General features: G+C 33.9%; 1 protein-coding gene across 2 annotated transcripts; it reads left to right on the top strand.

Moving 5' to 3' along the window:
• On the top strand, positions 1-24,258 carry LOC110449694 (protein FAM92A-like). Of its 2 annotated transcripts, XM_021496719.1 has the most exons (11): positions 1-98; positions 2,736-2,777; positions 7,582-7,697; positions 9,103-9,227; positions 10,747-10,815; positions 11,595-11,696; positions 13,018-13,023; positions 13,935-14,039; positions 14,552-14,665; positions 15,905-16,114; positions 17,942-24,258. In XM_021496719.1, exons 1-11 carry the CDS (start codon positions 70-72, stop codon positions 18,023-18,025), a joined length of 1,002 nt encoding a protein of 333 aa, XP_021352394.1. In that variant the 5' UTR covers positions 1-69; the 3' UTR covers positions 18,026-24,258. The 2 variants fall into 2 exon arrangements, with proteins under 2 accessions (XP_021352394.1, XP_021352395.1); XM_021496720.1 differs by lacking the exon at positions 2,736-2,777.
• Positions 24,259-27,746: the final 3,488 nt, after the last annotated feature.

Below are 27,746 nucleotides of genomic sequence, written 5' to 3'. Positions count from 1 at the left end.
ATTAGATAAGGGAATGTTTGGATTGTTTTCAGGACAACCGACTCATCATCTCTTCAGCAACATTTCAGAATGAGCCGTCCAAACGCATCTTCTTCGAAGTAAGTTGAAAAAAACCGTTGGGAATTGTAATTGAGTATTCAGTGTTTGCATTTTGCTGGACAATTTAATTTGACGACATATAACACGAAGTCGAGACATGTCCGTGCAAAACATTTCGAATTCGTTACTTCAGTAAATATTGCAAAAAAATGTAAATATCTGTTTACTGTACTGTACAGTATGCTTGGCTAATGATTTCAAATTAGGTTTAGCGGAAGCATGTGTATTTTCTAAGCTGCTTTACCATAACCGGTCTGTTTTATTTAAATATATACAGTACAGTATATATATTTTTTTAATCTGAAAAGATTCAAAGCTCTTAGTCATAGATAAAAAACTGTAAAAGATGTGTATTTATGAGGTTGCCTTAAAAGCGTCAGCTGTAGGGAATTTCTCTTTAGCTCAGCGGTAGAGTATCAGCTCGAGAGCATGTGGTCGCAGGTTCGAGCCCCAAGCGACGGCACTATCTTTATCACTATTTCTCGTCCTACTACAAACTGGTGCCGTGTGACCCTCCCCATTCAAGGTTGGAGAACCCTTGGTGGGGAGTCAAAGAACCTGGGTTGGTGTTTGAAAAAAGGGGGGAATAGTGTAAAAGATGTGCATTGATTAGGTTGCCTTACAAGCGTCAGCTGTAGGGAGGTAAAAAAAATGACCTTTAGCTCAGCCGTAGAGCGTTGGTGTGGAGAGCCAATGGTCGCAGGTTCGAGGCCTAGCGACGACAGTTCTGTCTAATAATCCTCGTCCTGCTAAAAAACTTCTACACTTCCTCCATGTACTAGAGACTCCAAACAAAAAACCCCAATCCATCTGCCTCATCACTTCTTCCACGAGAACAAGGTGAAATGTCATTCAAATTGTTGACTAAAAGAAATAACCTTCATCTTCGTTTCTGATACAGTACAACTGTTCTACATAAATTATTTCAAACCTGCTCTTCTAGATTCTGCATTTTTTTTTTCAAGAATATAGGTTTTAATTATTGTATTTGCTGCACACTCTCAGTCTCAGAATGATTATTAAATTATATATCTATTACTCTGTTGAATACAAATAGTCATTATACTTAACTGACATGCAGATGTTTTATGGGGCAGATTGCAACAATAAAAGATTTAAGAAAGCTGCGTTAATTAGGAAAAGTATAAGAAATTGGCCTCACTAAAGTTAAAGTAGCCATACAAGGAATTTACACCAAAACATATTAATATATATATGTCAACAAATAAGCGACTCCCAGACTAAGATAGTGGTAAATTTCCATGTGATATAGATAAGTGGGTGGTATATTGTCTTGATTAAATAAATATTGATGATTAACAGATAGCAATTAAAAGCTGACGCAGTCCTACCATCTAGTCTGGTCGGGAAATAGCACATGCATAGAACGATCTCACAAATTCATGATAACTGGTCCTGACCCAGTATTTATAGCATAAACCTTGAAATATAATTATTATAATTATTATTATTATTAGATGCATAGACCTGGATTAGATGCTGTAATAGTCTGAAGTATATACATATATGTAGTTTTTTCAAGTTTTGGCCTTTTTTCTCCTCAAAGTATATATGTTGTTATTAGGCAGACTAACATTCCATAATACAGTAGCAGGGATAATCCTGGAGGCGTTATGGGGCCATTGAATTGACCCCTCAAAACTGAAATTGACCCCTCCATGTTCCAATTTTCTTTGAATTTTATATAGAAAGACCCCTCTTAATTTTGAAATTGACCAAAAATGGCCACTGCTCTCAAATTCCAGGATTTTCCCTGATAATAGGAAAACATTCCCATGTTGATCAATATTGAGTTAAGACCAGGTGAATCAGTTAGATTTTCATTCTGAAAGGATCAGAATTCAAAGTTTATGTTAGGATTTCCTTGCAAATATGTAAAAATATATAGTTATTTTTTGTAAAATGATAAAAGATCCTTTATTTGTAAAATTTAATAAAATCAATTGTAAAACACACATGCTGATTTGTCATTTAGAATATATACAAAACAATGTGTGCCTCTACCTAATCTGAACATTCACCTGGCCCACTGTATGGGTTTTCTCCGGGTACTCTGGTTTCCATCCGCATTAAGACCCCGGGCCACTCACCCTAATATCCTGGGCAACATGAGTGATAGATATAAGTTGAAATAACTTGTTTCAATAATTGTTATAAAATAAATAAAGTTTATATGTAATCAGGTCATGGATTATTTATATTTATGTATTTATTGAGATTTTTGAACTCTTGTGTACATACTTTGTGAGGGGGTACAATTTCATTTTTGTACTGGTGGTACTAGCAAAGGCAAATTTTGCAAAATTCCTCAAACCTAGCTTTATTTTCATAGCAAATATGGAAAATTGTCACTAGCCCTGATATAAAATATGCTATATTCCAGGCCAAAAATTAGGCTAGTAGAATTGTCTGCCAAAGTTGATTAAGAATGATGAAACCTCTTACATTATTTGCAGTTGTTTTTCGCATTGTTCGGCTTTACATAGGCTACATTTGTGAGGACTGAAGGTCATGACCTCCAGGTTTTTACATTGCTGTGTAATCATTATAATATATATATGTGCATGTACATATTAACCTTTGAACTTCAACCTTTCATTTCTTGTTCGAAACAGCAGTGGATTATCACTAACGATGACCTCATCAGAGAAACAGGTGTAAGTTCTGAATATTTGACATTGTTTCGGTATAATCGTCCTATGTTGTATTTCGGACATTATGCACGGACCTACAGATCATCAGTGAACAATTGTTTGTTTGTTGTGTACAGACCCACCATAAAATACCTTGTTACCCTTGAGATCCACTTTATGTTGGTTATTTCATGTTTTTTTCACAAAAAAAATGTTAAAAATTGTATCCAACAAAATGTTTATGTCCAGACAACAATGTTTATGTCCAGACAAAAATGTTTATGTCCAGACAAAAATGTTTTTTTCACTGTTTTCATTATACCACCTTTGTTTAGTGCTTATCTGATATTTTGTGTAAGGGCTAATTTTAATCAGAAGAGTAATCACCTGAGAGAATGTCTTTTTGTAAACTTAGTAATTCCTTTTGCTAGCTTACCTACCCTAATAAGGTCTGCTGTTTCTTCCTAAAGGGTAGTTAACTGTATACCTGGTAGTTTTGTTGTAGCCAACCGACTTTACATGTCATAACAAACAAACAATTGTTTAAGGATGGCCTTGCCTCAAGATCGTGAAATAATCCAGAATTAAGTCCAGATTTTAATATTGTTTAGGTTTTTTCACCATATCAAATGTAATATATTCATGGCAGGGGTGTAAAATTGACTTGCACAACATCTTGGAAAACCAATTTTTAGGCGCAAGCAAATGCTATTCTCATTATGATTTCCCTTAGCAAGTTCATATTTTTGTTCATCTATGTATTTATGTATGAGAAGTAACAATGATTTGGAAGAATTTTCTGTTCAAATATCTAAGTAATTTTGTATTCCTACATGCTCTGGTATAAACGTATATGTAGGTACACCCCTGCATATGAACACTTAACTAATCTTTTGAAATTTGGACTTAAATCTGAGGCTGTTTCATGACCCAAGGACCTGGTGGTTGTAATCCCATATTTTACCTGCAATAAGCCTACCTTAAGGGTGTATGCTACCGTTCATCTTCCGTCCAACAGAATTTATCATTTTCAGAAACCAGTGAAATGTAGTTTATGATTGAATACATTATATACTTGGCTTTAAAAATGAATTTAAAGATAAACACCAAAACACATAACAGTCTTGTAGCTCTGGTTGTAAGATAATTAATTGTATTTATCTAACAATAATCCTATGCCTGGTAATAAGCCCATCCAAATCTATTGCAGTTTGGAAAAAAATGCTATTAAATTACTGGGTATATTTTATTGTCTTGTAATAAGCCTGACCCCCTACTTTGAGTAACAGATTATGCGTTTGGCCCCTGGGCTTTTTACCAGACAAATACAGTTGTTTTTTAGGTGAGATAACTCATACAGAAATCACAGAATTTTGAATGTATTTTAGGTATTATATACCATGAATCATTTTATCAGATTTTGTCAATGATATTAAAAGGGTCATAATTAACACCTTAATTTTTCCTTTTAATAAGCCCCTTAGCTTTGAGCTTATCACAGGTAGAGTGTGTTAATATTTACTATGTACAGGTACAATGTATATCTTAATTTGTCACGCTGCAAATAAATTTGGAAGAAAAAAAAATCCCATTTTGCAGGCTTCAGATTTTCATGTGCCAAGAGGAATAACTCTGACATCTGGCCATGGTTGTCATATGAAAACCAGGTTCCATCTAAAAATAGTTCAGAAATGGGTAACTGTTGGTTCGGTTTTGTGGAATTGTGTTTTCTGGATATTCTTAATTAGAATCATAGTTTATTCAGTTAGAAAAAAATAAAAAAATTGTTGCTATCAATTTTTCAAACGATCCTAAACCATTGATCAATTTCATTATTTTATGACAATATTATAAACCATTTATACATTTTCTTGTAGATGACCTGTCATATATTTTTTTTGTACAATACTAGTTCATAATTCTTGTAAGAAAAAATTATAAAAAATGCAGTGTGACAAATTTATTAAGTAGATTTTAGGATGGAAACATGGGCTGCTATATTCTGTGTTAATTATTTTGAATTTATGTTACTTGTAATTCCGTCTTTGCGTATTGCAGAGTTATCTTCTCTTGGGAGCAGGTATTGATTTTTACGTCATTTGTTTGTGCGAGTAACTTCATCAATTTTTGAGAAAACGACGCAATTTTCTCACACAAACCAATGATGTAACGATCAATACCTTGCTCCCAAGAGAAGATAACTCTGCAATATGCAAAGACGAAATACTAGCTCACTGTTCATGCAACACTTTTTCAGTATTGTTTTACGAAATTGGTTGAAGATCTGTTTCCTTTTGGGGAGCTTTCAATGTTATTGTATGAACTATATATTTTCCTGAGCTTAAAACCCTCAAGTGCATCTGAAAAATTTAATGTACCTTTCAGAATTTTTCTTTTTCAAATTTTTCTTTTTTTTTGCATTAATATACAATACAATATAAACATCGCATGACATAAAACAAACATATATATCGCCACAAATATTCATTAATTTTCATACAAATAACTACAATTATCAGAAATTTTTCAGATTTTTTTTTACATAATTTGAATTTGTAAAATTATTATTTTATGAATCGATATTTTGGCATGTACATATTATATTTCATCATATCATGTGATAATAATGCAAGTTAGTGTATAAGTATCTCTAAAAGTCAGTATTAAGTCACTAATATTGCAGAGTGACGGGAATGACATTATTTTTGTCCTGGTTTTTCTACATCTTTACATCTACATCTTTAAAAGTACAGCCAGCTGGGGACAATGCTACTTTTTAAGAAGCAGGTCTCAGTGAGGAAGACATAAAAAGGAATTCTTAAGGATCCCGGTACCACTGAGGAAAACTGTAACTACTCATTGGAAACTGTGTATCTCGATCAATCATTTCCGAAAAAAACCCTTTACCTTTTGGGGCTTTTATGAGAAATTATAAAGAAAAAATTGAAAAATTATTTATATTTTTTTTAGAAATTATAAAGATGGAAAACAAAAATATTCCACAACAGTGTTCTGAGATGAAAAGTTCAGCAGCGATAGACTAGGATTCGATCCCCCTGGTCTTCAGATTGTTATGATGTAGCTCTAACCAACTAAGCTAGCTGGTCACAGGAAGTGTCTGGGCCCAGCTGTGCTACAGATATCCAAAAGGAAATTAAGGCGAAGTTACTGTAATAAATTCACTGTAACGTTTGACATACATTTTGTATATTAGATATATACATGTATACATATTTCAATTACATTATAATTGACATCAGTTTCATTGAAAAAATATTCCAGTCATTTTGTTATAGAAAAAAATCTTGATTTTCTTTACAAATTCCACTGTTCCTTTATAAATCAGCTACAGGCAAATTATATGTGAATTTTTCAAAATATATTTTTTTCACTTTTGTGACAGTTTTCAAGCTGTTCCTACTTATATAATTCCCACAATGCACCATACTACCCATAATGTACTGCACTTTTTATGCATGTTTAATTGCTTGTTCCTGCTTATTAAGATATTCTGCTGCAATGTATGTATCTGTACTAAAATAACTTGGAAATCAAAATTTATAGACATTTAATTTTTGTTTAAAGGAATATGACAAAACATATTGAAAAATATGTTTATTTGTATCAGACAACTTTGGGAACTTAAATTGCCCTTAAATATGAAACTGTTTGCTGCTATTGTTTCAATTAGGGACCAGATGACTCGTGAAACAGGCTTCGTTTCAGGGACTTGTCTAGGTCTCCTAAGTTTCCCAGTGGACAATAACTGCCTCGTACTCCCATCTGATTGTCTTTGAAATTTCCCAAAACTGTAAAAAGATAAAAGGAATAAGTAATAATAATAATTAAAGCTCATAATGCAGCATTTTATATGAAATTGTTATTCAATAATGAGAGTACTGAAGTTTTCTATGCAAACAGTTTTTGTGAGGGGCAAAATAAAGACAATTTTCTAAATTCACCAACATTGGTGGGGAAAATGAAATTTCCCAATTTGTTGTAACTATATAAGCTAGGGCCCCATTCCCCAAAATGTTAAACAAATATAACTCCTGTTTTTGTACTAATGGAACCAAAAATAAAATGAATTTGTTTTAATAATATATTGTGCAAAATATGAAAAATTCTCGTTATACATTTGTATAAAATGGTACATTATTAATGAATAACAGGTAGAGTGGCACACTTTATGTAAATGTCATACAAAGTATTGAATAGTAAGCCCTTATTTTTGGCAAAACCGATTACAGTTTTTAGAGTTCAACATGTTAATTCTTTTGCATTTTTCATGTCGAGAAAATTAGTGAAAAAATATCGACACACAAATTTTTATTTATAGATAAAAAAGGACATAGATATATCCAATATGTATAAATTTCAGAACAAGCATTTCTGTACCTTGATCATTTTAAAGAGTCAGGAGCACAAATATTTCCACACCAAAATAATTCCATTTTTGCCTTGTGTAAAAATAATTTAAGTGGCTGTCATAACTTGATGATAGCAAGTTGCTTTTTTCCTCATAAAAAGTTCTGTACCAAGTAAGTCTTTACCATTATCTTTAAGGGAGATGAGAGAATATTAAGCAAGAAGTAAAATTGAAAAAAAATATATTGTGGCATTAACATTCAAAATCAGAAGTCAAAAATCTACACAACAGGCTTCAACAGAAACCGAACGGAGGACACAGCAAAAACGGGAAAACACTCACAGTATTTCATTCTTGAAATCTACATTTCTTGTAAAATTCCAAATGTTATAGATGTGATTTTTAAGGGAAAACCAGACTTTGTGTATTTAAAAATGCAATTGTCTGCATGTGTTTCAGGGAGATCCAGGCAAAGTTTTGTCAAAATCGAGTTACTCAGACAGAAAAGCACCTTGGTCTGTTATGCGAGACAATCGGCTCTATGAACAGAAAATCAGCTAGAATGAGAGACAAAGGTTTGTATATGATTCTTTTTTGAAATAAAACTTAGTACAGTGGAATCTGCATTAAGCGACCACCAAGGGAAATTTAAAAAAAACGGTTGTTTAATAAAAGTGGTCGTTCAATAAAGTTTGAGTATCTGTCCGTATTTCACTGCTAAATCGACAATATTGGCAGTTAGAAAAATTACTTTTTATTTGTTTCTGCACATCAATAATTTTACATGTATTATAAGTTTGGAAATTTGTTTTGTCAAATTTGTTCACTGAACTTGGTGAAAAGATCATAAAGTAGCCCTTCGTCAAATGTGGTAGCGGTCGCAAATTTGGAGTTACACAACTATTTCAACGACTGTTTAGTATGTTTTCATCAAAAATGGTTGCTAAAATGTATCAAATGTGGTCGTTTAACGTAATATTGGTGTCAGTATTGGGTGGTCGCGTTAGACAGATGGTCGCTTAAAACAGTTAAATTACATAGTGAAAACGGTCGGGAGGAATGAAAAGTGGTCCCATAAAACAGATGGTCGTTTAATAAAGATGGTCTCTTGAGCAGATTCGACTGTATCATATATCAAAGTTTTACTTTATAAACAAACAATGAGCATATTGAACGTGTCGCAACGTTTCAAGATGGACTGGTCAAAGCTTGACAAAGGGACCAGTCAGTCTTGAAACATTGCGACACGTTTAATATGTACATTGTTTGGGTATAAAGTAAAACGTTTGAGAGTCATAGCTTGACAAAGGGACCAGTCGGTCTTGAAACGTTGCGACACGTTTAATAGGTACATTGTTCGGGTATTAAGGAAACTTTTGAGTGTAATAGCATCACAAAGGGACCAGTCGGTCTTGAAACGTTGCGACACGTTTAATATGTACATTGTTTGGGTATAAAGTAAAACGTTTGAGAGTCATAGCCTGACAAAGGGACCAGTCGGTCTTGAAACGTTGCGACACGTTTAATAGGTACATTGTTCGGGTATTAAGGAAACTTTTGAGTGTAATAGCATCACAAAGGGACCAGTCGGTCTTGAAACATTGCGACACGTTTAATATGTACATTGTTCGGGTATTAAGGAAACTTTTGAGTGTAATAGCATGACAAAGGGACCAGTCGGTCTTGAAACGTTGCGACACGTTTAATATCTACATTGTTTGTTTATAAAGTAAAACTTTGATATTACATATTTCCAGACTGAGAAATCTTATTGAAGGAACTCAATATCAGTTTCATCATTATCAATTTTATCAATGATATTTCTAGATAATTGTACCCATATATGAAAGTTAGACCTATAAAGAACTCGTCAAAGTCTTATGTGATTTTGTAATTTTGGAAGGGATGCAAACATCAGAGTGATCTTGATTAAACATTTTGTAGAACATGAGCTATGATAGTTTGGTATTTAACATATAGGTGATATCCTGGCAAAGCAGTTGATCGAGTACGCAAAAACAGAAGACACAAGTCACTCCCTGAAGAACGGCTTGTTACACTTCTCAGAAAACTTGTCAGCAATTCAAGATTACAGACAAGCTGGTGTAAGTATTGCTGTTAAGGCCAAAAGAAAAGTGTCTGTTTAGGGTTCCCGACCGACCCTAGCTTTTTACCCCGGACCCAAAACTTTTTGATGATTTGTTTTATTTTTATTTTTAAAAAGCCGCTGATTTTTGAATTTTAGAAGGTTCCTTGCCTTTCAAAATGGCTTCCAGCTCCGTGTTGGCGCTAAATGTCATCATATGGAGCACAATTTGCCTCCAAATGAACCTTGTTTATGTAATTCTTTGTTTTACATACAATAGTAGGGTCATAATCACATGACCAAAAATATTAAAAAAAAAAAAAAAAAAATCAAAAAAAATCCGACTTTTGTTTTTTGCCCCTGCAACCCTAAACAGACTATAATATTTTTTTGGCCTAATCTGGAAATTTTCATTTTTCCAATTTTGGATCCCTGTACCACTGCAAAAAACTGTTACAATGGAATGTAGACAATTTTTTTCTGGCATGTCTTATATAGGTAATAGCTTTGATGAAATATTTTTTCTGGAAATAAAATCATGCATGTAGTATCTACCTTGTGGAACTTTTATGAAACAATTAAGATGAAATTTAAAAAAATGAAAACTCAGCAATTATATAGTGTTCTGAGTGTAAAATTGAACCAAGTTAGACCAGGATTTGAACGTAAAGCTCCAATCATTATGATCAACCCTTTCACCCCTAAGTAACTTCAGTAGACTCCACCATACATTGATCTGGATGAGTCCATTTTAGTCTACAGTGGTGAAAGGTTTAGACTAACTCAAACCAACTACTGTTTTATTTGGTCAAATACCCTGTAAACAAAAGGTACAATATTATCCACAACAATAAAAAGAGGATGATACTGAATATACAAAAGAACTCTATTAAATATTAAGTGCTTGCTTGCCATGGCATCAGAATCCTTAAACAAAAGAAAATGGAATTTCTGTTCAGACAGCAATGAAGCAAAAGACAAAATTCTACTTGACCATGAGCATAAGCTGTTGGCAGATAAAAAGATTCAAAGCCTTATTTTAATTTTATCCTTTATGCATGTTCAAAATTTCATGAAAAACATCCCTTTTTGAAAGTGTTGATTGAACACTGGTTATACATTTATAAATAGATAAATGTACAAAATGTATTTCGAATTTGTGATTAAATTATTTTTCCAACTCCTGTGTGAGTTCACCGCTGAGTAAAATTGCTTTCAAAGAACTGATAAGGAAAATATTTTGTGAGACAAAGTTTTGAATTTACACAATAATCACATGTTTTTCATCAGAAATTAATCCTCAAATTTATATCATTACAAGGGGTATTTGAGATTTTTTTGTTTGGTAGCTTTTGTTGATTTGTTTCTAAAATAAAGTCATGAAGGATACAATTTGATATCTGCGATAATAAGAGAAAAACCATACCTCTATTTTTGTTTATTTTCTCATGTTTGATTGTTGAAATGTAGTAAATTTGCACGTTCCTGTTAAAGAAAATACCCTGAACTGATCGATAGTAAATATTTTATTTTCACAGATTCAGCGAGTCGAAACCAAAGTGTTACGTCCTCTTAGTGATTATGGAAATATATGTAAACAGGTCAAGGTAAGTATGTAATACTAAATATATGTAAATAGGTCAAGGTCATAATGTAATACTAAATATATATGTAAATAAGTCAAGGTCATATGTAATACTAAATATATGTAAATAAGTCAAGGTCATATGTAATACTAAATATATGTAAATAAGTCAAGGTCATATGTAATACTAAATATATGTAAATAAGTCAAGGTCATATGTAATACTAAATATATGTAAATAAGTCAAGGTCATATGTAATACTAAATATATGTAAATAAGTCAAGGTCATATGTAATACTAAATATATGTAAATAAGTCAAGGTCATATGTAATACTAAATATATGTAAATAAGTCAAGGTCATATGTAATACTTAATATATGTAAATAAGTCAAGGTCAGGATGTTACACATACATGTTTTAGGGACTATATATATACTTATTCAATGTTGTCCATCTAGAGGATGAAAAAACAAATATATTTGTGTGAGTAGTTTTAACACTTGATTGATAAAAATAAAAATAAGATTCAATGTATTTAATTTGGGAATGCAATTCTCAAAAACAATTAAAAAATTAGTTTATTCCTTGACCGTTTAGAGTTTTTCAAAACATCAATGGCAGTTTGAAATATTTATGTATTTGCTATAGTTCTAGATCAATTTTTGAAGAAAAAATTACTCCTGAAAATATTAACCTGTTTTGACCAAATTCTGCTCTAGGTATCAATAGATGACTGACTTACCATTTTACAAGATATACAATTTTCATTTTGGAAATAAAAAGTGATGAATTTTTCAGTCAGGGGTGAAGACAGAACTGACAGCGATAAAGAAGGAACAGAAAACAGTACAACAGCTCCAAAAAGTGCGAACGAAAAATCCTGCCGATGCTCATCAAATTGTATCCTTTTTAATACAAAGTTATTTGTGTGGAGTACCTAAATCATTCACTCATTTTCCAAATGGTTTCCAGACATTTCCTTGGAGACGATTTCTTAAATACTGATGAATATATACTTCAGTATAAAAATCCATACCAGGTTTCATTTTCTGATAAAACATGGCCACTGGGGCCTCTGTTTGATTGACACATTTATGGGTGAACGCCAAGGTGATGCTAACGGTCCCTCGGTCCCTCGGTCACTGTAAGTGTATTTTAGCAATGTACATGATTTCCAATGCACCATTTGCGACTACCTAGTAGTTTGGGGCTCCTTTGTAAAGGTCCCCGTTACAATTAGAACTTGTTGCTATTTATTCTATTTTAATCCACTCTGTTTGACATCCGACTTGTGAAAAATATCAAAATGTTCACCTGACTTACGATATAACTGTCATTTAAAAAACAAAATATCCTCTCTCTACTGTATAGTTGTTTATTTTCACAGGGCTAATATTTTGGGATTGTCACTAAGAGAACTAGTTCACAGGGATTATATTTTGGGCAAGATGGACAGATTAAAAAATATCTCACTGATGAGGGTACTTCTGTACCTGGGTAATGAGATTTATTTTAGAAGTGCTTTGAGAAAATAAATAAAAAGATGTTCTGAATTTTTTTATCTTCATTATTCAGTAGCAAACGGGTTAACAGAAAGTGTACTGAATATAACTATAAAGCTATATAAAAATGAAAAATATCTTTCGCTGCTTTACAGCTCTTCAGGAGAATCTCTCTCTATATATAACTTAACAATGTTTAGAATTCATGGTATTAGCTGGGTATTCAATTTCACACTATCTTAAGTGATCACAAATTAAATCCCCTGCAAACATTACGAAATACAATATAGTATATAGTGGATAATTATCTTGAGGCCCAGATAAGATGTCAGGTTTCTTCCGATACTGTGAGTCATACTTCCCAACTTTTTCAAATTTCCATGAGGGAGATTGTGCGCACTCAGCATAAAAAGCATAAATAAAATTTGTGTATGTACACCCTAGGGAAAAATAACACTCGTAAATGACATCTTTTGAGATGTTCTTTCAAATGAAATCATCAGAACTTAGAAAATAGGAATAGTTTAGCGAATTCACTGGTAGAAAATGCTTAATTTTAGGGTCCAAAATCGGGAGTCGCCCTCCTAAATAGGGAGAGTTGGCAAGTATGGTGAGAAGCACCTGTGTCTATCAACATACCAGGAATCAAGTATTTTGCTCTAGACCCTGTGTCCAACCATCAGAAAACTTCTTATTTTATTTCCTTAACTATTGTCCAGAGCCGGGTAAGTGTAACAGGACTACGGAATGTTTGAATCAACTTCACGCGCAATCTTGCATAATATCGTCTTTATAGCATCATTAGAACTTGACTCACCAGGGAAGTATAATACATTATTATTGATACATGTACAATGATGGGTTTGTTTTACAATTTTAATTATACTTGGAGCTCCTTTTTATTTCTATTTTATTGAGTATAAATAATGAACAAAAAGAATGTACTTTCAATATTATTTTACTTACTATTTCGTAAAAAAAATAACTGTCAGAAAAGAAAAACAAAATGCTGAATCATTTAATTTTGCACTGGTCGATGTAGGGTAGATTCATAACTAAGATATTATTTCAAATTTTGTTGGAACCTGGAAAATTTCACAGCACAGATAATTCTGGCAATAAGCTTGCGTCAGGTAATAAGCCAACTCACATTTCTACTGTAGAAATGCCCCCAATGGATATTTCATTGTTCCTGTGTATAGCCCAATCCTTATGTGTTGGCCCCCTGGGTTTAGTGCAGGGTAAATAGGGTATTGCTTTTGTCTTATATACTCATATTGTTGTGATTATGCAATTAATTTTCGATAGATTTCACCGGCTGAACATCATTTCGGCATGTACTCTTGATTCATCACAGGAAAACAACCATTTAGAAAAGTATCTTTTGCATATGACAATTAAATTGACTGCATACGAGGAAAATGATTTTTGAATGAGGTGTTTTAAGCAGTTGTGAATAAGAAAATAGATTCAAACACAATCTAAATGGAAACTCTTCGCCCTCGAACCATTCTGTATTGTAACTCACTATTTTTTAGCAAATCTCGCTAAATCTCTCTTTTTTGCACCTGGAAGTTGTGGCGTGTATGATTGTCCGGTTTTAAGTTTCATGGGACATGTTGTTATTTGTCTGTAGGCGGAGACAGAAGTACAGAAGGCCTCTGCGGATGCATCTATAGGAAGTAAAGCTCTCGAGACGCAGCTTGATTTATTTGAGAAAAATCGAATACACGATCTCAAGGTAAGTAAGTTGGTCAAGAAAAATTGCCAAGATAATACTGTGTGTTTATATTACCCATAGTCAAAATGAAGCTGTTTTTGTTTGAGAAATATAAGCCACACACCAATTATCATTCATCATGTAAAATATGCTTACACACTTTAGATTAAAGGAAATTAAGGTAGTATAGTTATCCCGCGTTACGATTTCACAGTGGAAATATAACATTCAAGACATTCAAGCATATATGTTCAATTTTGACATCTTTCTAGTAAGTTAATTTATTTATGAATGGATTTTGACCAATCCTCATATAGGGATTTAATCTGGACTTTTTCAAGGTTCATGCAAGTATGAACAAGAGAAAAAATACTTATACTCCATGAGAGCAGCTGTAGCTAAGTGAAAATGGATTTGAAAACTCTTTAAAGTAGTCCAATGAAAAAACCCAGCTGTTCAATCTAATAAAGACAGCTGATAAGATGTAAAGCTCTTTTCCAATAAACATGAAGTACCTACTCTTTTTTTTACAGAATATCATGATAGACTTTGTGAACGTTGAGATGATGTTTCATGCCCGAGCTTTGGAGTTCTACTCCAAGTGTTTTGAGAGTCTAGCGTTGGTGGACGAGGAACGAGATTTAGACGTAAGTCTGTGGAGGAATTAATAAAAAAAAATAGTTTGTCACTGAAATGTATTAAGGTTATATAAATTAGTCATCAAACAAAAATGTTGAAGTTGTGCATGTACATAGGGATATAGGTCTTAACTCATACCGTCACATGTGAAGAGAAAACATTTTGTGTCTTCAAATAAGATTTTACCGAACTGATCATATCTATTAATAAACTGATATAAATGCAAAAAAAAGTTTATTATCAAATCAAAGTAAGTAGATGATGATTATAATTTTGTATGAATTTAAAATCCGGCATTACTGTTATGAACTTATGATCCTGACTTTGTACATTTCAAGGTAGTCAAAGGTTCAAATGGATTCAGTTCAGTTCGACAGTGTGAAAATGATCACAACGTGGCTGTTCAAACTGATCGTGATCGCGCTTTATTTTGTATTGGCATTGGTTTTGAAATTTTAAATTTTCCATTGTAATCTATTCCGTCTTTGCGTATTGCAGAGTTATCTTCTCTTGTGAGCAGGTATTGATTGTTATGTCACTTGTTTGTGAGAGTAATGTCATCAATTTTTGAGAAAACGACGTAATTTTCTCACACAAACCAATGACGTAACAATCAATACCTGCTCCCAAGAGAAGATAACTCTGCAATACGCAAAGACGGAATATACATATGCTTATATATCTACTTAAGTAATACATATCCAAACAAACGTTTGTTTGTTTGGATCCTGCACTAATATTGGATCATACAGTCATTATAGAAATATAAAATATATTCATTTGTGCTTCTTACATTTATTGAATTAGTCAGGTTTGTGAAGCACTATCGCGTAAATCATTGGATTTATAGCACTGGGGGGAAAAAACCAGAGGTTGATATTTTGAAATGTCTACAATGTCACACTCTGTTGTTGTCCGACTATATCTGGAATGAAAAACTGAAATGAATATATCAAATATAATAATATATCTATATATTTTATTTATATTCTACTCAACGCAAAAAACAATTTTATGATAATTTCCACTTAAAATATTAAGAATGATGGTAAACATTAGCTATTGCGATCATTTGCAGTCATACAAATTGTATTTAATTTTTTGAACAATTCGTCCTGAAAAAAATGGTATTTTAATAAGTTATTGTTACCACAACTTGCCAATGGTACTGAAACAGAACGGGAAACAGTATCACCAGTAAGTTGAAAAAGGAAAACTTTACGAAAAATATGATCAATTGTTACCAGGAATTCCGACGAAAGTTGCGGCTTTCTAAAGGCATGAGCCAGGAGCAATACAACCAGACAATGGACAGTATCGGGACGGGCACGTCCTCCGGAATGTCCACCACAATAGCCAGTGGGTCAATGGAAACTGACACATTTGGGGACACTTATGGCGACTCATCGATGTCTGGGTCCGGGTCTCATCGACGAGTACGCATCAACACCAGAGGGGTCAGTACTCATAATATGTCATCATTACTGAAAACAAATACAGTATATAGTATATGTCATTGTACTCATCAGCCTTTTGTTGTCTGTTTTCTGCCCCCCTCCCCCCCCTCTCAATTTTTTTTTCTTTGAATTTCACCATCCTCCTAACTGTTCATAGATTAAAAAAACATTTTAAAATGTCACCCTTTGTTTCTTTTATTTCATTGAGAAGTTATTTTATATTTGCACAAAAAAATCCTTCTTCAGCTTCAGTATATTACAAAAAATCTAAAGAATGATTAATTTAATATGCACATTAATATCTTAGCTGATTTTTAAGCCGCTCTTGGAGAGAGCCGAGTGACTTATTAATTCTGTCCAAAGAACGAAATGACGGACCCACTTCCGTTCGGGGTGCGTGCGCATAATTCAGTCTTGCATGCTTCCGCTATGTAGTTTCGTTATTGTAAATAGAAAGTAGAATCTCGGACACTCACCTGTGGGTTACATAAAGTCTTCTGATACTCTTCTCCAAATACTAATCCATACTTTAAATAATTGCTGAAAACAAAATGTTTATCATCGGTGCATTCTATGAGTTTTGTGGTGGTGAAATTTGTGCACTGGGTTTTAGCGTTTTAGCAACTCGGATTGAGGTCCGAGGAGGTTTATGCGTGTGAAACACATGATTCGAGAAAGCACATGTGAAGACTGTCAAGCATTGACACTGTCTGTAGAAGGAAGAATTATATATATATACTTATAAACCGTATAAGTGATGAAGTATAACCTTTATTTTGATGTTTCAAACGGTAACGTAATATGACTTATCGTGCTTAGGTTGATAACGGTAATGGCTTGGAGATGAGACATTATGTGAACCGTGTATGCTTATCAAACATTTCTGTAACACAGCATGCTTTTTTCTGCTGTATTTATTTATGAAAATATAACAATTTAAGAACATGACACAACTGCCGCTGCTGTTTGACAAGAATTCACGCTGTGTCAAAATATTATCCAATGTAAGGTGTAAGGGAAATAACTCTTACGTTGGTAAAGTCACATTGAGAAATATAATTTAAATATATTTCAAGAACATTTGTGAGATTTTGTATATTCAGTGACAGTAAATAAAGTCACTACATATATTAATAATTGTTATGAATATGAATAAAAATTAAATGAAAATAAAAGGAGTACAATGTCTCTTTTCTCCATGCATGTATTCCCACTACTGTTAATTATCCTTCATTTCACAAGCACAAAATGCACCTATTCCTTATTATCCATTCACTGATTGCCATTATGCACGTAAATGCTCATGTCACATCATCGGAGGATGCTAATTAATAAAAATTACATAAATGTGTCACACGCACATCATCACATGACCTGATTTTCAATTAGCAGAATACAGAACACATATCTGAGGTATTATAGTAGATGTTGATGCTCAACGTGTTACTGAAGCAATTAAATTTAAAGTGGTGAGCGGTTTTAATGTCACACTGACATAATTCTAGTTTTTTTAGAAATTAAATTATCTTGCAGTTATTTCAATTTTTTCTAGGTTAAAGGTTTTAAAATGCAATAATTTAATGTCACATATTGAATTCCTTCATCTTATGAAAATAATGAGATCTTACGTGAAAAAAAAAGAATGTAGTCTGAATGATTTTGTTTGCCCCGACATCAAATCACAGGAAATATATGAGAGCATGCATTGTCCATAAACCTGTTTTAAAAATCCTGTCTCTGATTTTGTTTCCAATCACATTTCATACAGAGTATGTTTCTGTGTTCTTCTGAGTATATAATGGGAAGTTAATTGGTTTTATATTACAGTCAGCTATGTACGGTGATGATGACGATGATGACGACGATGATGATGACGATGATTATGAAGATGAACTATCAACGCGACGATGAAAATATATACCTAGTAGAAATAGTCACAGTTTTAATATTATTAACTTATTTTTCATATCATCGAAAATGAATCTCTTTTCACATAATGAATTGCATACTTCTGATAAAAAAAAAGGATAAAATAATCCACCAATTTTCCTTGCCTCGAATAAGCTCAATAATTTTTTTCTACATTTCTTTCTCTTGACATTCCACAAACAGGGTCCATCATATTCCAGGTTTGGCAGTAAAAAACTTTGCACTGGCAGGAAAAAAGGGAATTTATATATAAACAGCTCAAGAAAGAAAATTTGAATTCAAAAGACCAGAAAATCGGGTACTAGTATTCAGTGCTTTAAATCACAAGATTTTCAAGATAGTGCTTCAAATAGCTGTTTAATAAATAGGAGTCCAATTTACATAAGAAGCACTATTTAAGATATTTCTCCCACTATATGTACAGTAAAACCTGTATCAAGATCTAGAGGCCACCTGGTAGAAATCCAGAAAGTGGTCTTCAAATGTAGATGGTCCCTTTTAACAGGTTCAATTCACAATGAAATCACTACAATTTCGGAACATTATAAGTGGTCTCTTAACACAGGTGGTCTCTTAACACAGGTGGTCTCTTAATTGAGGTGGTCACAGGAGAAGGTCTGACAGAATCTGAAATGAAAAACTTCATTTAATATCTTAAAACTTGAATGTCACTGTGTCTTTAACAGGAAACTTGAGCTTCAGTTTAGGTAATTATTTGGCCTTCAACTTGAACACTTCACATAGAAGGTTATTGCATGTCAGCTAGGTTTTGCTGTTGTTTCCCACAGAATCTGCCAGTGTTGTCATTTAGGTATACGTTGTTGTGAAGGTTAGTAGTTTTATACTAAATTATGATGGTGCCTAGTAATATTTGAAGCTTTGTGTGATAAACAATTGTGATTAAGTAGAATATGTAGTTGATTCCCAATTCAACAGTCCCGTCTACAGTGAATGGGTATATATGATTAATATGGAACACAGGTACAGCTTGGAATTAGATATTTTCAATGTACAATAAAACCTGTATCAAGAAACCTACCCTGGGAAATCCAGAAAATGATCTCTCAAGGAAGGTGGCCCTTAAAACAGGTTCAACTCAATGAATCACAACAATAGAGAACATTAAAAGTGGCCTCTTAACACAGGTGGTTTCATAATGGAGATGTTTGCATGAGCAGGTTTAACTGTATCATTGAAAATTTTAGCTGAGAAAACAGATATTTTCAAATGTCAATATATAGCTGGGAGATAGATGCTAGTGTTGTGGGATGTCAGTGCATCATTGACTATCCTAGCTGGGACAGATACTGTGTATACATTGGATTTATCTGGCTACTAATAGTTCAGTAAACATTACAGATAATGATACATTTCTTATCTAAATGACAATACATTTATAAAGATTTCTGCTTTCATGGTTTATTGAAGAGTATGAAATTTCAGCTTTATATTAGTCAATAAAAAATATATAAAAATATAAAATGTGTTATTAAACAAGGTAGAGCATGGGTATTTCATTTTGCTTGTGTTTTAATTTCATAATTTCCCAATGTGTTTTTTTTATGTTTTTAGTTATGTTCATATTGATATTTTTCACTGATACTCATTTTGATTTGTTTCCTTAATCTCGTAGTTTACTGGTACATACTAAAATAACATGCTAGTAATTTAGAAAAAAAAATACGCAAAACATATTTGCATTTATCATGTAGAGTTTGGATTTTCTACTAAAACCATAGATAATTAGTTTCATGTTTGATAATATATTTTGAAGACAAATTATTTGGTCATACCCATCGATCGTACTTTGACTTCAGGGAATTGTAGCTTGACCCTGCTCTTCCTTCTCTTTGAAATCCATGGGCTTCACTCTTGTTGTTGCATATTTCTTCCTCTGATGATCTCCCGACAGAATCAAACACAGAATCAAACACTCGATAAGCGTCATCTTCCAGACAACAGAGTGGGTTAATCTGAAAACAGAATCCTGCATACCTGTGATTTGTGAAATCGTAAAATTTACTGGCTTTGATCTCGGAGTGTAGCTCTTTGATGATATTTACAGTCGGAGTACGGCTGTCTGTCATCCTTGTGATTCGTCAGTTTACGATATCTGGAATTAAGCAAATACAAAAATATAGCTATTTCCTGGGTTCTAGATATCATACACTTCGATTCTGTCATGAGGAATCCCAGGGTTGCAAAAATTATGTGTATATCAAAAGAATAATCCTTTGATCTGAAGATGTTACTTCCTATGGTTCACAGATAGAAGTATATCATACATATATACTGTAGAGAAGGGAGATAATGCTACAGTTTCCTGGGTTAGATCCTTCAGAAAGAAGTAGATAGGATAAGAGGCTATATGTCATATGTCATCAATTCATTTTCTCAGAAATTGATGATTTTTTTTGTGTCTGGATATAAATAAATGCAAACTGAAGTATTTTGTGTGGGCTGGCCATCTTGTAAAATTTCAGATGTGTTCTATAAGTGTGTATGTGCACTTTTTAAAACTGATATCAAATATATGTCAATTTGTACAAAATGATAACAAAATATTGAGGGTTAACTACAAACTATGGTAATTCTGACGGCATAGTTAGAAATGCATGAACTTTTTGACACAGTTTGATATTTGTGATACAATTTTTTTTTTCATATTTCCGATTATTTTCCAAAGTATATTTAAAATTGTGGATAAGAAACACGTTATATTTCGGTGAAAATATGGAGCGGTGTAAAGCCCATATCCAAGCTGCTCCTTTAACCAAATCATAGGAAGTTCTTTCATAGCAAATATCAAAGGCATATTTGATACATTTAATTTATTTTAATACCTTTTCTTGTTCTTTTGACGAGAAATCCGTCCATACACGTTGACAGGGTTCAACCATTTTTGAACCGATGTATCTTTACAAAAGATTTGATATTTTGTTGATGTTGATCATAATAGTTCTTGCATTCCAAATCTGTGAATGGAGTCGGAAGTGATTCCGTGTGACCTTTGACCCATCTTCTCTGACTAACCATAACATTCTGATTGATTGATGAGTATGTATGTGTATACAATGTAGTAAACTTACTGACTATCAGTTCACTTCAAATGCCCACAAAACATACGAAACCTTTTCAGATTTTTTGTTTCAATTTATAAAATTGTGACTTCTTGATATTAATCGAAAAAAAGTTGTTTATGGCATTGTATGGAACAAAATGTGTCCATTTGTGTATACATATCCTTTCAGTAAAATGAAAACTCATTTTTTTTTTTAAACAAGTTTAATCACAAAAAAATCCATTGATATATATATTTATTGATATTTACATCAAACGTGGATACAAATTGCATACATAAAAAAATAGAATCCAGTACTTTGGAGTGAACAATTTTGAAACAAACAGTGGTTCTAGTCAGTGGTAATTGTCGTAAATTGTCACTATGTTTTTAATCCAGTTATAACGGTTTTATTCCTTTAAAGTTTATTGATAATTATCAATACAATTTTACACCTATCTGTGATAGTTGTTTTATTGGCACTAACGATTCTTCATGTCGGTATCATAATTAATTTTATTGTTTTGTGATGATCTAAATAAAACACTAAGTCTTATATATAATGTAATATATATATATACTTTATAATTGTGATAAAATGTTGAAAAACATAATGATATTATGATGTCACACTCTTAATTGTAAAAGTCTCAGGTAAAAACTACAGTCCTGTTAATACAAGTTTTTATTGTCGTTGAGCTGAAATTTTTGAATGTTTCAAAGTTCATATTTGTCAAAGAATGAAAAAAACTTTCCTTGAAAATACATCTGTAAACATTATGTAGGAAAGGTTATTGTATATCATAAAATGTCCTTTGCAGTGTAACTTGAACCATGTTCACTCTCCAAACGAATGTAGAGTGACAGCGAGTAGTGCAAAACGTTGTTTTGGTAGTTCTGGTAAGGTACTGCGGTGGCCAAGTGGTTAGGCGTCTGACATTCTGCTTCTACTAGCCCTCCACCATTGTGTTGTGGGTTCGAGACCTACGTGGGGCAGTTGCCAGAAACTGACCGTAGGTCGTTGTTTTTTCTCCGGGAACTCCGGCTTTCTTCTACCACCAAAACCTGGCACGTCCTTAAATGACCATAGCTGTTAATAGGACGTAAAACACAAACAAACCAAATGGTTCTGGTATTTGTTACTGTCTCTGATACATGTGTACGTTGAAGGTCTGCTCATGAATTAATGTTTTGATTAAAATAGCGAGAATTAACGAAATAGGATCGGTTTAAATTTTACAATTATATGTCACTATACTTATGAAGCTTGATATACGTAGCTATAGTGTATAAAATCCCATTTATTGATTAACCCATTAATTATTGCACTAATTAAAATAGTAATGTATTTTATATTACATTAATTGACACAAAATGTTAATGGAACTCTGTCTCACTTATTCAGAACTTTTAGGCTAACTGACACTTTTGTGTATGGAATATATAAAGATTATATATGATACTAATTATATTTAATAACTTGTATAAATGTACTTTCTTTCAACAATGTCGAAAAGTTCATATTAATAGGTATCACAAAAATGTCAATTTGGTGTATACTTTTGTAAGTATGCATTTAGTTGCACTGATGTACATCTTATTTAAGTACAATACTGTAAGGCGGCAAGAAAGTTGACAATTTTTTTTCTACGGGTAAGTGATGATCTAAATTGCCTGAAATTTCATATTGCATAATTACTATTTATCTACTTCAAACTATATATTCAATTTAGCTTATTTGATATAATTGGGTGATAATCCTACATATATCACTAACGTTAAACGTTAAATTTTGGTGATAATAATTTGGGCCCGCCAAATCGTCAAAATGAGATCTAACCAAAATAATCCGCTTTATGTTATAGTACTGTTGTCTTTCTTTAGTATGCTAAAAAGAAACCAACTTTGTGATTTTACTTGTACAGTCACTCAGTTTATGTTCTTCCACCATAAAACATCCCTCCCAGAAATCCATACGCGGAGGCACCAAAATGCACTCTGGGATAATTGTAAAAGTCAACGTTCGTGTGTTACTATATATAGCAGCTGGTGTAGACACATAACCGACACTGCCCACTATGTTAATTACGTCCCACCAATGTTGCTAAACTGTGTGTAATTTCAGTAGAAAATTGTTCGTTGGTTGTGTTGTATGGTGACTCCCGGGGTTTCGTTTGGGCATTTATACAACATAGTTTTTGTGCTTTGTACTATTAAAGTGGCAAAAAGGTATATGAGGATCGTCGCTGGAATAAGTTGATTTTAAAGATGATCTCATAAGAGGCTTCCACATGACATCATTAATTAATTACCGTATTTTACTGATGATTAATAAGACCGTGGTCGATATTCAGGACGATCCAACTATTCTGTTCATTTTCCAAAAATATAAGGGAGACAAGTGTTCTAGCTGATAAATTTAAGGAATAAGACCACACAATGACATCCCAAGTATGGCTCAGGTTTCTTCCAGTGATTGTTAACGCTTTATGTCACTTTTCAGCGACGTAACAAGGAACCGTATTGGTCAGTACAAAGATATCATGAAAGTAAAACGACGGTAACCTTACCAAACGTGACATCATAATGAATGTGGAATGTGACATCAGTATGACGTCAGACTGGCCTAAATTGGGAGATTTTGTGAAAACTTTGGTTTCATATAAAATCAAAATTAAAATAGGGATAAAACGTAAAATGTCATGTCGTTTAAAATTCTGTGTTAATTTAGCTAGAATGTTGTATATTTGCAACGATAAGAAACTGTTTTTTAGATTTGTTAGTAATAATTGGAGCATTCTTCATCTCAATGCTCGCTCCGTAATTTCTTCAAACCTACTTCAATCGTTCAATACGGTACTTACCAGTACACATCGGTACTTCTTCGAGGACCAAACGCCATGACGATATATTCTGAAGATTTTTTTTCTCTTCAATTATCATGTGATCATTTTACATTGTGCCAATGGCAAAGCTTGTAGAACTTGTCGAACATGCTTTTTAGGTAATGAGAAATGAACGATAGAAATCCTGTAGAATGGACTATAAAATTGCTACAGTGTATCCATGTCTATTGATAACGTCTGTGGTAGTGATGGTATATTTGTTTTATCATGTCGTTAGCAAAGAAAATAAATTACTTGTACCCACGTGATCTGATCTTCTGTGTTCAGTCCTCCAGCATCATTACAAAACCATGGCTGCTGTATGAAGTTAGATCCACAGGGACCTGAGAATTTGTTACAGCTATATTTTGACCTAAAACTAAGGTGTTCAGAGTAATTTTACATGTTTTAGAGACGTATATATTACAGAGATTGGCAACTCACGCAGATCTCGCAAAAACTCGCATGTTACTTGATCATGTTTTAGGGATTAAGATCGATTTTCGGTAAAAATGACACCCCCAATGTTCTCGTATGTGATCATTGGGTGGGGGTGTCATTTTTACCGAAAGTGGATCCAAACCCCTAAAACATGAAAAAATATTCCAAATATAGCTGTAACAAATTATCAGGTCCCTGTGGTTAGATCCTACAACAATATTCAGAGATCAATGTTCAACATTGGAACTAAGCGTAATTTTCATACTGAAATATGACTCGCAAATAGTCCACTTCCCATGAAAATCCATCCTCGATATCCAGGCATTACGCTCACTTTCGCTCTCTGCACCCCTGGAATATGTCATAGCAAAATCGAAGGCTCGGTGTGCACCGCCTTGTGTATGAGACGAGAAGGTGAAGTTTGATCCTTTGATGTACATCAAACGAATTTTGCGGTCGCGTAGGGGTAAAACTAATTGGCTTTAAAGTCGGGCGTCGCTCCCCTGTAATCTACAAAGGACCAGTATCAGCCTAGCGATTGGTCAGGATTTTGTTTTACCTGACACCAATCAAATAGCTAGCCGCGTGCCTTCAATTTTGCTATGAAATATTCCAGTGGTGTAGAGAGCGCAAGTGAGCGTAACCCCTGTTCAATTATAATGTCTTCAATGTCCCCTTAAACGCAGAAGAAAATCCTCAATTGAGTCTCTTACGACATGCATGGGGATACAGCAGGTTTCTTACGACATGCATGGGGATACAGCAGGTCTCTTACGACATGCATGGGGATACAGCAGGTCTGTTCTGGGTTTGTTCAATGACCCCTGATTGACCCCTGAAAAGAAGACTAGGAAAAAAACATCCCCGTTTCTGCAGTTTCTGCCACATTAGACGGCTCTTACAACATTCTGTCGGATACAGCAGGTCTGTTCTTTAACCGAACCGTCACATGATAAGAGGAATCGGGGGATGAAAGATAGATAGTCGTGGAGGTGGAGGAGCCTAATTACCCAGGAGGTTAAGCTGAAAGTCTTGTGTAAAGCATTCTCTATAAATGATTGGTAACCCGTTAAATGTCTAGGGAAAGGATACCACGACAGCTTGTGTAATTCTTACAACGTGAAAGCTGCAAAGGAAACACACCACATCGATAAGATCAGGCTACCTGGGGGAAATAATGACAATTCCAGCACGCAATATATTCTCGACTGACTGTAAAAGGATGGAAAGACTAGAGTAGAGGAAAGCGAAAGGAAAATCACTCAACAACCACGGCAATGGTTTGTGATACTACTTCACTTCTCTATCGTGGACCTGTATAACAGTTGTGGGGAAAGATTCGCACGGATATTGTCAGCGCGAAACTGTGATACGGTGATAATGTTAATATTAAGTTGACAATCAAGAGAAAACGCTTGGAAAAGCAATCACAAGAAAAAGAAGACCTTAGCACCAGACAAGATGCAACATTGAGGAAATGGAATAATCATCAATTCAGTTTCTCTTGTATTCTGCCTTTGATTATGACGTATTTCCGCCCACAGTCTGGGATTTATATCAGACTAATAAGCTTTCTGGGAGACTGAATTCGTCTCCGTTTTCTAGCTCATTAGTCAAGAAATTGAAGCGTAAGTTGATCTTATGATTCGATGGGATGAAAGTTGCGCTAGACTAAGTGTGAGAAAAAAAAATGAATTGTATGGCACTGAACTGTCATAACATGAGAAAAAGCTTCCGTAATAGAGTGAACTATCGTTGAACCAGTTACATTGTATATTCGTTTCTGAAGGCGCTGTGTGCACTAGGGAAACCGGAAACATTGGTCTTTTGAAAAATGGATTAAAACATCATCAGTTTGAACATGACTTCGGAGAATGAGTATAATGGCTCCCTGTGAACTTTAAACTAGCATATATCGACACTGATTATTTAACTGTTCTGGTTCAAGGAAAGACTTGGCCTGCTGTATCCCACTGCATGTTTATCGTAAGAGGCGACTAATGTGGAGCCCTCTGCAGAATATAATAATAATAATATGATAATATACAACATTTATATAGCGCCCAATATAATTTGTAAAATTACTCTAAAGCGCTTTACAACATATGGATAGTAGTATTCGTTATAATTGTGAAACAAAAACAAAGGCCCCCCAAAGCACAGGTTTCCATAGGTCACAGTACGAGATTTTGGGACACACAACAATGATTCTGACTCGGACCGCAGCGATCGTGACGGCTGATACATTGTAACAAGCTCCTGTAGGTACTTAGGAGCTGTTCCATTCAGTGCCTTGTATGTGTACACCAACATTTTGTACTGCGACCTGTATAGTACAGGTTACCAGTGCAATGAAAATAACACAGGTGTGATGTGCTCTGTCTTTCGAGTACGAGTAACCAGCCGTGCTGCAGTGTTCTGGATGCTCTGTAGATGACTAATTAGTTTGTCAGTTATACCACAGAGCAGGGCGTTACCATAATCCAACCAAGAGGTAACAAGTGAATGCACCAACATCTTGCATGCATCTGCAGTTATAAACTGCCGAATACAGCCGATGTTCCTGATCTGGTAGTAACAGGATTTGGCAATAGCGTTCAATTGTCTCTGCATGTTCAGTGAAATACCAAAGTAAACCCCTAGTTTTTTAACAGCTGGGACAGTCTCAATAGTTCTGGCACCGACCTTGGGCTGGAAAGCCATTGTTTGCTGACACTTTGGGGAAAAGCCGATTAGTTCCGTCTTTTCCTGATTAAGCTTTAGCATGTTGGCGTTCATCCAGGTACTGATATCTGTCAGACAAGCTTCCAGATTTTATGAAATTGTATACGAACTGATATTGCGCAACTCGTCCTGGGTTTTTGGTGAGAGCTTTGTCAATGGTTTCCCATCAAATTCAATGTCAGCAGTCATGACAGAGATATCATTGTCAGCAGTAGAGTTCACTTCGGCAATATTTGCATGGTTGCTTTCTTCCGTGTCTTCTGCCAAGGGGAAATTAGAGGAACAAAACATAGACCCGCTATATCCCAATGCAGGCGTTTCATAAGAGGCGACTAAAGTGGGACCATATGCAGAAACGCGTTTTTCTCCCGTGTCTTCTATTAAGAGGACATTGATGTGTCCAAAATTGATGTGCTACCTCTATTGCAACAATTGTTTTTATACGCCATTTCCTCCTTTTTATACGCCCGTCGAAGACGAGGACGTATTATGTTATCACGTGAGCGGGCGGGCGGTCGGTCGGGCGAACGATGTCCGCTCGATATCTCGAGTAATTATTAACGGATTAACTTCAAACTTCACAACAAGGTTA

This window comes from Mizuhopecten yessoensis, unplaced genomic scaffold (assembly GCF_002113885.1).
Source record: "Mizuhopecten yessoensis strain PY_sf001 unplaced genomic scaffold, ASM211388v2 scaffold4791, whole genome shotgun sequence".
Taxonomy (NCBI): Eukaryota; Metazoa; Mollusca; class Bivalvia; order Pectinida; family Pectinidae; genus Mizuhopecten; species Mizuhopecten yessoensis.
This window is presented reverse-complemented; position numbering and strand designations above follow the sequence as displayed.